The sequence below is a fragment of the Pelobates fuscus genome, chromosome 11 (genome assembly GCF_036172605.1).
Source record: "Pelobates fuscus isolate aPelFus1 chromosome 11, aPelFus1.pri, whole genome shotgun sequence".
In the NCBI taxonomy this organism is placed as follows: Eukaryota; Metazoa; Chordata; class Amphibia; order Anura; family Pelobatidae; genus Pelobates; species Pelobates fuscus.
Window position 1 is genome coordinate 122,807,735 of NC_086327.1, and position 12,721 is coordinate 122,820,455.

The following is a 12,721-nucleotide window of genomic DNA, read 5'->3' on the forward strand; positions in this document are numbered from 1 at the left end:
GGAAAAGCAACATGGGAACCCATATTCAGGTAATATGTTATTGCACCTGCAGTAATAGCCCAAAATGCTATATTCAGCAATCCTCTTCCTCCCTTTGTTGTGGGCTATTCTCTATTCTCACTTTTTAATGGTTATTTATTCACTAAACTTTGAACAGAAGCGAATTGAAATCCAACTCTTATAATTCAGGCTAAAATAGCCAAAACGGTCACTAGCACATAGTTAGCGAAGGTTTCCAGATATGCTATTTTCGCCCTAAATGTTGCCATTCAGACTTCAATTTATTACAATTCACAGTTTAGTCAATAAATCACAATGACTATTACAGCTCATTGTAGTGGTTATGGTGCGAAGAGTCTTCACACACGGACGTTTCGCAACACTTTGACAAAAACCAAAACCGAGCTCTATGAATACAGTGAGCGGTTACAGGTTTAGGGTTAGGAGTTACTGGTTTTGGCTGCAAGTTGCTATTTAAAGGTTAAAGGTCACTGACTCTGGGTTAGAGCCCATGGCTAGTTGTTTACTCTCAGGGTCAGAGGTTATTGTGTTAAGGTCAAAGGTGACTGTTTTAAGGTCAGAGGTCATGTTTTTCAGCATGTGCACTTGTTTTTTTTTAGCTTTACTAACGCAACAACATAAATAAATAAATGAAATCTGTATTATTTATTGCACTAAAAACAGGTTATTCTATAAAGTGTGACATTTGGGGAAATTCAAAGTGAATTGGAAATGCAAGTCTAAAATAAATTCCCTCAAATATCCCACATTACTGAATTCAGCTAAAAGTAAATACAGTATAATCTTTAAAACTTTATTATTATTATTTTTTAATCTGACATTAAGCCCTCCCTCACAGAAAGCACTGCATTGACATATAAAGCTGGTCTGGCACATTGATTATTACTATTATTTATTATCAATGACATAAAAATAAATAAAATAATAAACCCTGTCCCAGCATGGTGTAAACCCCTTTATCTCCCCAGTGTCATTAGATAAGGGAGATGAGAGGTAAATAAAATCAATAGAAACTAACAGGCAGGCCACCCAGTCTAGTGTGGAACTACAACTCCCATGATGCTTTGTCATGCTCAGAGCTGGCAGAGGATCACGGGAGTTGTAGTTCCATGCTGTTCAGAGGGGGCTTAGTGAACCCTGCCATACAGACTCCACTCTTTTGTAATGATGGCGTCACCCTCGCCCCGCCCACCAGCAAACGCGTCACCGTAGCCCCGCCCCGCTCTGACGTCAGGCCGCGGTGTCCGCCGGTCAGACCGGGCTCTCTCTCTCGCTCTCTGTCGAACAAGATGGCGGCCACAGCGCCCGGGGATCCCGGGACCCAGCTCCCGCCTCACCGAGCGGCCCCGGCCCGGATCGGGTACTACGAGATAGAGAGGACTATCGGCAAGGGGAACTTCGCGGTGGTGAAGCTGGCCACGCACATCGTGACCCGGGCAAAGGTAACCGGGCAACGGGGCCAGGGGGGGAGGGGGCGGTACCCCGGTGTCAGTCACCCCGAGACCCCCGGCCTTCACTGGGCCCCACACTGCGCCATTATCCCCTCCTCCTCCCTGAGATACGGCCTGGGGGGGCAGGAGGGGGGGGGGAGGTGTTTTTGGGTTGAAATATCCGGATTTGTGGTAAAAGGGGGGCTGGGATTTCCGGGATAATGGGGGTCCTGTCTGGGGGTGGAGGGTGGTGGGAGCAGAGGAAATGTCCCAGTGGCAGGAGAGTGGAGGGGCTTATCACCTAAATTGGGAAAAGTGGAGAATGGAATAGAAAAATGCAGATTTATTTTTTTAGCAAAAAAAATATCCAAATTGGAGAGAAAACAAATTATTAGTTCAGCTCTGTCATCCTGACTCCATTCTGTGTATATTGGTGGCCTACGTTTAGCCATCAATCTCTCTTTTTTTATTCACAATTCTTCGTTTAGTAAATAGACCCCCCCGGCTTTGGTAATAATGGTGGAGGGACAGGGTCCGGTTTCGGAGAGACTGACCGGTGTTGGGCTCAAGAGTGACGTTTTCATAGTCGAGCCCGGCCAAAGGAACCGGGGAGATAGGGAGAGGTATTGACAGCGGGAAGAGGATGCTAATCCAATATAGAAGGTTCCCATGGAAGAAGGCACCTTATAATTAAAGTATGAACTGTCACACTTAGAAATTTAAATTTTTAATCAGAATTGGAGAAAATTCTTCAAGCCGGCTAAGTATTTATTTCAGCTATTTTGGCCTAAAATTTGAAATTCCTTTTGAACTTCGGGAATAGTCCTCACTGTGGTTATGATGGCGATAACCAATTGCTGGTGTCAACGTTCCATCACTGCTTAGTTGGCTAACCTAGGTTAGTGAGTGTAAACGTTTCCATGTACCCCAAATGTCAACCTTGTTTGTGGGGACAAAGTACTCCGAAATCAACATATCCTTTGTAAAAACGCTTGCATATTGAAATTCTAGGGGCACTGATTGAACCCCGTTGTAAGAACCCAATAAGGTATGCATGCCTCAGGTTGAAGAAGTTTCACATAGTTATCAGTTACATAGGGAAAAGGTGGTATCACATGTATATTTGGGACAGTGTGACTGCTCTTACTTGGGTGTCGTATTTGCCCTGGGGGCGGTTGGTGTGAAGTATCATCTGCCTAATGAGAGTTGTGTTATAGATGTTTTGTCACCTGTCACTGGGATGTTTGTTGTAGAACATGACAGACCTGGCTCATGCCTCAGGATTTGGCAACAGAATTGTGAGATTTAAAGAGCTGCCACCTAAAATGAGGTGATGGTGTCATGGTGATGTGGAAGAAAATCTGTGATCCATTTTTGTGCACAGTTTGTTTCCATTCTTCTATTCAGTTTCCTTTGCAGTTGGCAATATTGTCACATCACCCCTGGTAGCAACATGATAATTGGTACCCCCAACCATTCCCCTGCAATAACAAATGGGATAATTACAAGGGCTTTGTGATTCTGTGTATACACGTCGGTCTATGAGCACAGATCACGCATATTCATGTCTACGTTTATCACCTCCAATATTAATCTCTTTTCTTTTCAAAAATCTGTAATATTTCTTCCTGGCTCATAACAGTTTGGGTTAATGCTTTCTCCTGGTTATATAATGCATCATGTAATAATTTAGTGTTTCTGCATTTTGTCATTCAGCTGCTGGGGCAGACAAATTTGTTAGACAAATAACTCCTTTGAAAGTTGAACTGTAGAACGACCTATTATGTTATGCTAGTGTTACATAAATGTTCCTAGAGAACATGTGAGCTTGAGTGCATTGATGGACATTAGGTAGCCCTCCAGTTGTTGATTTGTAAAATAAGCTATTCAACGGGAGCTTATTCTTCATCCGTGATTGAACATGTTTTTTGAGGTGTGGATTTTGCAGCTATATATAACTTGAGGTGTTGCTCATTAAATTAATAATAATTTTTATTGAATGATATGACTATTTTTCCAAATTTTGGTTTGCGTGTGTGACTAGTGCAATATCTTGGTTATAGTGGCCCCTTGAGATTAATGCTGCTCCTACAGTACATTAGCAGTTAAATTAACACTTCTACCACCCATAACTAACTTAATCTCAATGAAGTTGTTATGGGCACAAGAGTGCATGAGCACCGTCTTGCCTTCAGACATTAATACCGTTTTTCCAATGGTTTACCAGCAGCATTGGTCTCTGTGTCTGATTGCTCTGTTTGTTCTTCTGGCCACCATCCACTCCAGGAATGTTTGCTGTGGCTGCTGGTGATGGGCAGAGAGCGACAGCTGACTCTCTCCTCTTTTCACTAGTTTGTTCATCCTGTTCCCGGTCATAAAATAGATTAAATTATTGAATCTGTTTTAGTACAAAGCCCCCAATACATTCAAGCAGCCGTTAGTCAGGCTGGGATGGCAAAATGTAAACCGTGTTACATTCACAAGACTGCAGGGGCAGCATATATGCTCCAAAATCACTTAATTAAAAGGTCAATGTAATCACAATTAAGTTGTTATGGTGAGAGTATGTCCTGGGTGTGCCGTCTTACCCAAGAGGCTGGACCATAACAGTTTAACTCCAAATTTCCAAGAAAGTGCCCGTTTGCTCTGCCCAGCTACATCCTTTAGAGATCTGAGGCTTCAATCAGGAAACCTTGGATTGGCACTGCTGATAGACTGAAAGCATCGGCTACCCGTTTGAAACCTCGGAGGAATGTAGCTGGGTAGAGTGAACGGGCACTGTCTTTGAAATTTTGCACTTAAATTGTTTAACGGTGCTTTAAGATGAAGTGATTTTAGTGCATAGTGTCTGTTTGAGTCTTGATATCTGAGGTTTGCTGCTCACTGATCTAGTGCAAAGGGTTAGGACTGGAGGCCAGTATTTGCCTTTAAGACCCCATTAGATTCTGTTGTATTTCATCTTAGTAAACCTTAGGATCCTTGGTTCATAAAACTTTAGCTCATTTCTTGATTTTATTTTTTTGTTAATGGAACTTTTTTTTTTGATGTGTCTATTCTGAACGCTCGAAAGTTGGATGTAGTTCAACAATTACATGTTCTGTCAGCATATAATTTGAAGAAAACTTCATACATTCTATGTGAAAGATCTTTGTAAAAAGAATGCAGTAAACTTTTTTTTTTCTAGCAAATTACAGTTTTGTGTACACCTAATGTTGTGTTGATTTTCCACATAGAATTTAAAGAGCATTTCCCATATTGTGTTAAAAAAAACCCTCAAATTTCCTGTTTAAATTGTGCTATCACTTTTACTATCAAATTTATAAATTGGAAGAAAAATCTGTTAAAATATTTTTTTTTCTCAGCTGCCAATCATGTCTTTGGCACAGACTCTCTGCTGAGGAATTGAGTGGTAAAAGAGCGCACATGCTTTGGTTGCGATCCTAAGTCCTTAGCCTGTGCTAGGGGCATAGGAACGGACCATTTAGGCGCTGGCAGCAAAGCCACCATGTCATGGTCATGGAGGATATCTTATTCTGCTTGAGAAAATCAGTGAAGTGGCTGCATGGAGTGCGTGTTGATCAGAGGTTGGTGTTACAGAACTCTAATACCCACATCTGTAATGAGATCATGGTGTGTGATAGGAGAATTAAGCAAGGGGGTGACAGGTTTCCTTTAATACTTGTACGTAATTTAATCATTTAAGACACCTTATCTAGAAAGTTGACACCTCATGGTAGAATTGGGTAATTTTTTTGGGGAAGAAGATTCTTTTATGTTTATAAAAATTAGATTGTCCTAAGAGCTGTGTATTGCTCTCTATTTTGACGTGATCATTTTTCGGTATTTAAACCATCTTCTCAGATCAACCACCCAATAGTCATTCTATGCACCAAAATTAAAATCCGTTGATGATCAGTTATGAAAATAATTCCTCCGTGTCTGCATTTTTTTTTTTTATTTACACCAATTGGCTCCAGTATAAAACTGTTGTAGGAGATTTCTTCTTTAGTGGGTAAAATCTAGTTGGGCCATATGTTTGGAGAAAAGTCTCAATAAATCCACCTGGATACATATCTTCCAACATTCTTTCCAAGATTGCTACTGCTAACATTTTCTTCCATGGCAGACTTACTAATTCCCTCTCCATGCATATTTGTGTCTCTTGTTTTTTTTTTTTTTTTTTTTTAACACCTCCTCCCCCACAAAAAAAACCTTTCATTGACTGTGCTCAAGAAAATCTTTCTTTTATCTAACCACGACACATGACGAGAGACCGCTCATAGCCCAGTCATCTTTTTCTAATAGTGTACCATTCCCACTTGTGTATCATTCACATTCTAACATCCAGGCAACTATATATGTAAATGTCACTTTGTAAAGTAATACAGATCCTACTTGTTGATATTGTCCTTTTGTTTAGTGTCATAAAAAAAAATCTCTAAGTCTCTATCTTTTTAACCCCTTAAGGACCAAACTTCTGGAATAAAAGGGAATCATGACATGTCACACATGTCATGTGTCCTTAAGGGGTTAAAGGAACACCACATCTTACTGGAATGCTTTGTGTTAAGTGTGTTCTTTGGTTTTCATTTTACACTAGAGATTTCAAGAGAAACTGGAACTTTTTACAATGTATCATTGTTACACCCCCCTGGCTGTCTATCAAGCATCTGGTCATGTTACTCCCTGGCAGTTTAGCTATGTGGAGCTAAACTCAGTAGGCGGATAATACCCAAAGCACCTGCCTTTCAAAGACTTCTAATTGAGCTGCATTGGGATGGCTGTGATTGGACAGCCACAGAAAATTTGTGTGGAGTTAGAAGAGGAGGGCTTACCATGGCTGCAGATTTGGCAAGTTGTCTTTAGAAATACCCCAGTGAAAAAATGCATAATAGCGTTTTGGTTTTAATTTGGGGTATATCTACTATATAGTCATTAGAATTGTTTTTGGGCAGTAGAGTATCTTTATGTGATTTTAAAGATGACATCAACCCAAAGAAGATTATTTTGTGTATATCAGATTTCATTAATTTGAATACAGTATATCTGCGTTATTCCAACACTTTAACTTCTGTAACATGCTCTTTATATGGATCCTCTGATTATTTAATCAGCAAATAAGGTCATTGTCCTATAACACTGGCCTATCTGTCATGCTAAACTGAGCCATTGAATATTTTCATTTCTTTTCATAATCTCGTATTTTGTGTGTATATATGTATATGTATAACACAATAATACACCTTTTAATTCATATATATGTATGTTTTCCCTGTCTGAAGATTCATAATCATTTGGTGTTTTTTTGTCCAGGTTTGAAGATCCTGTTTTCCTCTCCAGGCAATCTCCAACACTGAGCTAAGAGTGGTGGTACTTAGAAATAAAATGTATGTAGCTTTCCATTTGCCCAAAAGTCAGTCCCAGCTTGGAATACCCTCAATACTTATGTATTTACCTTCTTCACTTAATCATAGACGCGTGTGCCACCCAATATAGTAAAGGCATTTTGCCATCCTTTTATAGCCATTTATATATTCAAATTTCTTAAGGGGACACTACACATTATAATCGCTCCAACTCGATTAAGTGATTATGCTGGTTGAAGGCCTTTGGCACTTCAGTGTTACACTATATTTGAGTGGTTTAAAACTGAATGAAGGTCCCTGGGTGCCCAGTCCCCTTTCTGCAGCTTGGGCACATTAGCCTGAGCAGTGATTCGCAACAGCAATTGGCTGGTGATGAGTTTGGTTAAGGCGTAGTGTAATGGCCAGGAATAAATCAGAAAAGTCTTAAAGGGACATTCAGGGCACCATAAACACTCAATCTCATTTGATTGGATAAACTTGTGTTAAACGGTTTTAAATTGGTTTAATTCTGAATGAGTGCGGTCAGATCCCTCTGTGCTTCTCAGGCTAATGCTTCTGCATTCATCTGAACAGCGATGGACAACAGTGATAGACTGAGATCTTCAACTGACTGTGTTCAGCCTATCACAAGCACACATTTCTTCTATGGATTGCTAAAGTGGAGTCTAATTTCTCCCTACCCCTACTTACATCAGGGGGTGGGCCTTACTCAATGTAAACCTTTTGAAAACGATTCAACATTGACCAAAGAGAACACCATGGGACTCAGGGCACTACCCACTTCATTGAGTTGAAATGGTTATAGAGTTTAGCTTGTCCTTTTACATTTTTCCTGTATTGCCACTTTTCGATTTTTATTAACATTCATATTTTTTTGTGTTTTTTTTTAGCATTGTTGTGGGGCCACCTTATTATGCCTCTGGATTCCTTCTCTGAGTCCTTTGGGTTTTCTGCAAACATTCCATTTTAACCTAAAGGGAAACTATAGTGCTAGGTAAACAAAGTTGTTTTACTAGCACTGTAGTGCCCCCCTTCCTCGCGCCCACCCACCCCAGTGCTGAAGTTAAAAACACTTTTATCACTTACCTGACTCCTGCACCGATATCCCTCAGCACCTAATGTGTATGTGTACCGAGCGCCTTGATCGCTTTAGGACTTCCCCCATAGGAATGCATGGTATAATGCTTTCCTATGATGTTTTGGGTGATGCTGGATGTCCTCATGCAGAACAGTTATCAGTTAGGTTGCCAAACCACCCAGATGTCCCTCTAGTGGCTGTCTGGTAGACAGCCACTAGAGGTGGAGTTATCCCTGCAAGGTAATTATTGCAGTTTATCAAAAACTGCAATCATTTCAATTCCCTGGGTAAAGGGGCACTGCGCCCAGACCACTTCAATGAGCTGAAGTGGTCTGGGTGCCTATAGTGTCCCTTTAAGTATACTTAAGTATATAGACCTCAATTTTTTTTCTTTTCCTGAGTAATAATTTTATAGATCTTTGACTCTGTTGGTGAACCCTCCTTTATATGTGTACATTTTGGATGCTTTATTACACAAGGCATATTGTAGATCTATGCAGGTAATGTTGAGTAGAATTCCAAGGTTTAAAAAAAGGCAATGTTATAAACATTTTCAATGTGGGAGATAATTATTAGCATCACATGTTGTATAAATTGGATAAAACAGCCAGTATCTAAAGTAGCTGGATGCAGTAGATTGGGAACATTGTTGTATATGAGAAGAGGTTAAAGGAACAGCAGATCTGTATTCAGTATTCTACGGCTATCTGCATTCTACTTCATATCCAGGGTACACCATGCAGCTGTCACTGCTACCAGTTATCCTTAGCAGCACTGCTGTGCTCCAGACGTTGCAGGTTTATACATCACTGCTCGGGACTGCAGTGTCTCTCTTATTCAGGACTTTAATTCATGCCCTTAGGAAGTGATTCATTGCCTTCTCAGAGCAATGTATTGAATGCGTTCATCAAGTGCGGAGTTTTGTTTAATATTTGATAGATACATTGTTCAGTGACACTGAAGGACAGTGTGTTTGCTCTGCTTTTTCAAGTGCAGACTCAGAGCTGACAGTACCTGGTGACATGGTCTAAGTTGTTGTCAAATAGTAAAATGGAAATTCCACCCAAAACGTGTTACGTGTAATACTTTTTCTGAACCGTGTTGGATGTTTGCCGTTGCACTCTTCTAATACACATGAATTACGTATTTCATAAAAATGTGCTGGGAGCAGCATTTGTCTTTATGTAGTACACCTGAGGCTTGTTGTTTTTGTCTCATGTGGTTATGTCAGCATAAACTGTCTCTTCCTTTTAGTCAGGTATTGGATTGCCTGCAAATCGTGCATGAGGAGTTTACTTTTTAACAAAGTTGCTAAGGAGGACTGCACATTCTTTCAGGTCGGTAGCTCGTTTTGAGCAGGTCCTTCACCTCTTGTCCCTGTTAATGTTCTGTATGGCATGAACTTGTCAAATATCCTCGTTCTGTAATTGGAGAGCATTGCTAAATGTTGGCACTTTATAAATGCTAATATTTTTTTTTAAAAATGGATACTTGTATACATGTACAGTATTTGTAGGTTTGTGTTGTAGAATAAAATATTTGTTGTACTCTGCTACTAGCCAGGCCTTAAAGTATACTTGCAACTAGAAGCCACGGTATACCCTCTTGGGGGGTGAATTTCTACTACTCCTTCACTCTCCACAACTAGTGGCAGAGGAAATGTTGAGCCCTGATAACATTTTAAGTGACAACAGGCACTACTTTGGTTTGGTGTTATGGTTTCTTATGTTTAAAAAAAAAAAAAAAAAAAAAGGATTTATATTTTTTACCAAAGCCTCCATCCTACATGTCCTCTTGCATGGTGAAACCCTGGGGAGACATTTGGAGGGGAAATATACTTGCGTAAAACAGTTCAGTGCCCTGCCCCCACCTTTAATTAACTTCCATAATCTGTTCCTGGTAGAGGAAACCGCATTACTGGTGTACTTTGGTGAATCTGTACGAAATGTGTCCTGTGGGAGATTCAATAAGACTGTGAGATCCACTGGAGATCCTTTTGTGTCTATGCAGTGAGGGGTCTCTAGATCAGTGCATTAAAAAGGTGTCTTTTCCCATCAGCCGTCATGAGTGGGACATACGTGAAGTTTTTCTGCTTGCTACATTTTGCCAAAAACAATGTGGGTGTTTTATTGCAAAATAACCACTAGCAATCTGATATCTTATGGTTGCCTGGGAGTTGTCATTGAAATTACCACACAGTCTGCATGATTTTCTTCTTAAAGGAACAGTTTAGGCAACATAGCAACTTAATCGAAATTAAGTTATTATGCCAGGTAATTTCTGTCTCTCTCACTTTAAGGGGTTAAACCATTCTCGAAAGGTTTAACCCCAAAGTCTGTGCTTCAGCTCCACATTTCACTGCCTCTCTGCCCTTCCATGTTCTAAAAATCTCTAAACCGTGAGGCCCTTGCAGAATTGGGCAGCAGTGCCACTTATTGGCTGAGAGCGGTTAGCTGGTGCTCTCTGTCAATCCGTGAAGCCCCCTTCATAAAACTGGTTTGAAAACATACGTTTCTTCAAGCAAGTTTTATGAATGAGGATTCACTAATTGGCTCAGAGCTTCAGAGCGCTTTAACCCCTTAAGGTGAGCTAGCCCCAGGGACCTCCTGACACCATAACAAATTCATTTTGAAGATGATGTTATGGGGCTCGGTGTCCCTTTAAGGATTCTATCTTTATAAAAAGCTCAAATTTGACCAAGTTGTTATCAAGTATGGCTTTTAACCCCTTGAGGACCAAACTTTTGGAATAAAAGGGAATCATGACGTGTCACACATGTCATGTGTCCTTAAGGGGTTAAAGGAAACCCAATTATTTTTTTACAAAGGTAATTGGAAGTGTTTGCTAAATAAATGATTTGAACTTACAAGCAAAGTTTTGTAGATCTGCAGCATTCTTGAATATAACTGGTACATTTTCAGTAGCTTAACTTAATAATTGATTTATGTTGTGTACATTCCAAATTGCATGGTCCAGTTATTCTGGTAGATTATTAAAATATATTTAGAAACTTGCAACCCCACTTCTGGAATAGTTTTAAGTAGCGATCAATTTCCGCTCACCCACTAGCCATTGGTGAATGGAAATCTTCAGTGCTGATTAAAAACACACAAAACAAAGTAGTCCCTAATTTGTCTAGTGATATATTTTTGACTGCTTTGAAATTTCATTGAAATTTCACCTGTCAATGTAAGTATTTCATTATTTTTAGTTTCTTGTTACCTATCTAGATGTCTGTCCGCCCCCCTCCTTTTTCTCCCCCCTTGTGAAGGTTTGAATTTATCTTTCAGCTCTTACTGTACTGGTCTCCATACTGCCACTCTGTCTCCTTGGCTGAGATCACCAAGATTGATCATCTCAGCCAATCTAACACTTAAAGAAGGGTTGGGTGGCTACTGTGCGCATGCACTGCAAAATACCCTGCTGAGTCAATCAAATGCTGCTCCAGGGGAGGTATACTGCACATAGACCACTTCAATGAGAAGTGGTGCTTGTGGCCACCTTTAATGTCTTTTGTAGTTGTCCCTTTAAGATATTAAATCCTTATGTCCCACCCAGACATCTCAGACTATAAACTACAGCCATAGCTGCTCCTCCCCCTTCCCCAAATTGAAATTCACATTTTGTGTTTTCTGTGTTTTTAAGTATTTCTGATCTGTGCTATCTCTGTTTTGTTTTTTTAAATTAATATTATTTCTGTGTACTAAACAAACCAGTAACATTGCGTTGGCTTTCAGAGCTGGTAATGATTCTACATGCATGCAATTTTAATAAACCACACCATTTATGGTTTACTAGTGAAAATGACAGCCCAATTAATGCAGAGAATATCCTAAGTATGTCTATTAATTTCATTATTGATTACTGCTGGTTCCCGACAGCCAGTAGAACGATTGCTTTCTGTGTATGAGGTTTATTGAAATATCATAGTGTCCACGTGCTCTATAATGTGCTGTGTAGTACAAAATGTTCAGCCCTTTGTGACCTGCTTCTACTTTTACACAATTTTGTATATTATGGTTAACACAATATAAACATAGAAATAAAAGATGAAAAAAAATCACTTTTTTTTATTTTTCCCCCGTCTTTGTTGCCGTAGTACAAAGTAATCGTTAACAAGTACAGGTGGCTAAAGATATTAAAATACCATACAGATGTGATGCGCATAAACATCTCGAGTGCCCCAGAACGTGAAGATCACAGATTTAAAAAATAAAATAAAAAAAGGAGATCTACTTGCCAGACATGTGTATTTATATAAACACTTGTTTTTCTACCACGTTACCCTTAATAGGAGATTTTCTTTTTTTTCTGGTATGTACACTACAGTACATTGTTTTGTTGCTGTGTTTGTTGTGGTTTATTTACTTATTCTTTTTGCACTTTTTTTTTGGTTACTGATCAGATAGATACTACTCAGGACATACTTGAAAACGAGAGAAATCTCAATGTATCTTTCCTGGTAAAATATTTTATAAATAAATAAACACTAGATCCGGCATGCATCACTCATTGTAAATCCGTGATATCTAAGCTTGGCTCTCCAGATGTTCTGAACTGCATTTCCCATGAGGCTCAGCTTGCCCCTACTCATTACCCATTCAGGTAATATATAGGTTCACAGTGAAAAAGGTACAGGTGGGCCTAAACAGTTTTGCGGAGACATGGAATGATTTATGGGTCATGTCATTTAATGGTTGATAATATTTGTTCATAGAAAAAAATGAAATGAAAATCCAAGTTAGTGGCATTCACCGCATGGTTTTTTGTTTTCTTGTGAGAGGAAGCTTCATTGGTGACTTTAACTGTGGAAGGTAATGACAGTA

General features: G+C 39.6%; 1 protein-coding gene across 1 annotated transcript in view; it reads left to right on the forward strand.

Annotated features, from left to right (window-relative positions):
* The first annotated feature begins 1,256 nt into the window (after nucleotides 1-1,256).
* The window catches only part of SIK3 (SIK family kinase 3), a 72,862-nt gene continuing 61,397 nt past the window's right edge, over nucleotides 1,257-12,721 (forward strand). The window contains exon 1 of the mRNA XM_063436545.1: nucleotides 1,257-1,463. Within this exon, the coding sequence (XP_063292615.1) occupies nucleotides 1,311-1,463 (153 nt within the window). The 5' untranslated portion in view covers nucleotides 1,257-1,310. The remainder of the gene's footprint in view (nucleotides 1,464-12,721) is intronic.